The 1,579-nt window shown below is 38.6% G+C and overlaps 1 protein-coding gene across 1 annotated transcript in view; it reads left to right on the top strand.

Moving 5' to 3' along the window:
• The first annotated feature begins 774 nt into the window (after positions 1-774).
• LOC105811986 (chromosome unknown open reading frame, human C9orf72) overlaps positions 775-1,579 on the top strand; it is a 23,748-nt gene continuing 22,943 nt past the window's right edge. The window contains exon 1 of the mRNA XM_012646319.1: positions 775-1,218. Coding sequence (XP_012501773.1) covers positions 775-1,218 — 444 coding nt within the window. The remainder of the gene's footprint in view (positions 1,219-1,579) is intronic.

The raw sequence follows: 1,579 nt of genomic DNA, 5'->3' as shown, positions 1-1,579 counted from the left end.
TAACTTGATCACACCTATTTCCAAATAAGATGACATTCACATATACCAGGGGTTAGGATTTGAACATATCTTTTGGGGGGATACAGTTCAACCCATGGCAAGTGTCATGGTCTCTAGCTGAGCCTGCCCCTTCTGTTTTGCTCCTCTTTGGTTGCTATGGATTAGGGACCAAATAGCCAATCATACTAGAATTGCACAAAGACTGGATATTTGGGAATAATGAGGATCTATTTTATGAGCTTTGGTAGTTAATATTTCATGTGAATGCAAAGAGGCCCTTTTTTTAGTTCATTATTATTTTGGATTTCTCTTTTTGTTTATTTTTTTTTTTTTCTGCGAAAGGGTCTTGCTTTGTCGCCTAGGCTTGAGTGCATTGACATCCTCATAGCTCACTGCAACCTCAAACTCCTGGACTCAGGTAATCCTCCTGCCTCAGCCTCCTTAGTAGCTGAGACTATAGGCTCAAGCCTGGGTTATTTTGGATTTCAGCACTTACGTGTTATAAATGTAAGTGACAAGTTACGGTGTCTCATAAAATTATCATCGTATCAACAAACATTTAATGTGCACCTACCATACTAATTGAATATCTCTATCCTGGTAGGAGACAGCAATCTTGTAAATCTTTGACTTAAGAGGAAAAATCATACATGTCTAAATCATTTGGGGTTTTGATGGATATCTCTGAAATTGCTGCACCTAATCACTGGTTTTATGGGTCATCGTTTAGGTATCTCAGGAGCATTTGGATAATGTGATTCTTGGGATGCCGTGATGTCGACTCTCTGCCCGCCGCCATCTCCAGCTGTTGCCAAAACAGAGATTGCTTTAAGTGGTGAATCCCCTTTATTAGCAGCTACCTTTGCTTACTGGGACAATATTCTTGGTCCTAGAGTAAGGCACATTTGGGCTCCAAAGACAGAGCAGGTACTTCTCAGCGATGGAGAAATAACTTTTCTTGCCAACCACACTCTAAATGGAGAAATCCTTCGAAATGCAGAGAGTGGTGCTATAGATGTAAAGTTTTTTGTCTTGTCTGAAAAAGGAGTGATTATTGTTTCATTAATCTTTGATGGAAACTGGAATGGGGATCGGAGCACATATGGACTATCAATTATACTTCCACAGACGGAACTTAGTTTCTACCTCCCACTTCACAGAGTGTGTGTTGATAGATTAACACACATTATCCGGAAAGGAAGGATATGGATGCATAAGGTGAGTGGTTTCAGCTTACTAACTGTGCTAACCTAACCATTGAAAGTTTATTTTCTGATACATTTATATCTAATTTTTAGAAATTATATGCAATTGACATCAAACAATAGATGTTATTTATTTTGCATCTATGCTATTAGATGCAGATAGATCTGGTCTGATGGCTATGCTCTTCGTAATCACTTTGGAGGGTAAGAGATGGTAGCTCCACATTATAGATAAAAAGCTAAAGCTTAGAGAAATTCAGAAGCTTTTAGAGCCTGGATTTGTCTTGGAAGCCTTTGAGCTAAAACGTTTTTTTCCCCCTTTCATTGCATGACCCTGTCTTTCAATTACTACTATGTGTTAAATATAACAGTGC

Source organism: Propithecus coquereli, unplaced genomic scaffold (genome assembly GCF_000956105.1).
Source record: "Propithecus coquereli isolate 6110/MARCELLA unplaced genomic scaffold, Pcoq_1.0 Scaffold106, whole genome shotgun sequence".
Taxonomy (NCBI): domain Eukaryota; kingdom Metazoa; phylum Chordata; class Mammalia; order Primates; family Indriidae; genus Propithecus; species Propithecus coquereli.
The sequence above is the reverse complement of the archived record's forward strand: the minus strand, read 5'-3'. Positions and strand labels throughout refer to the sequence as shown.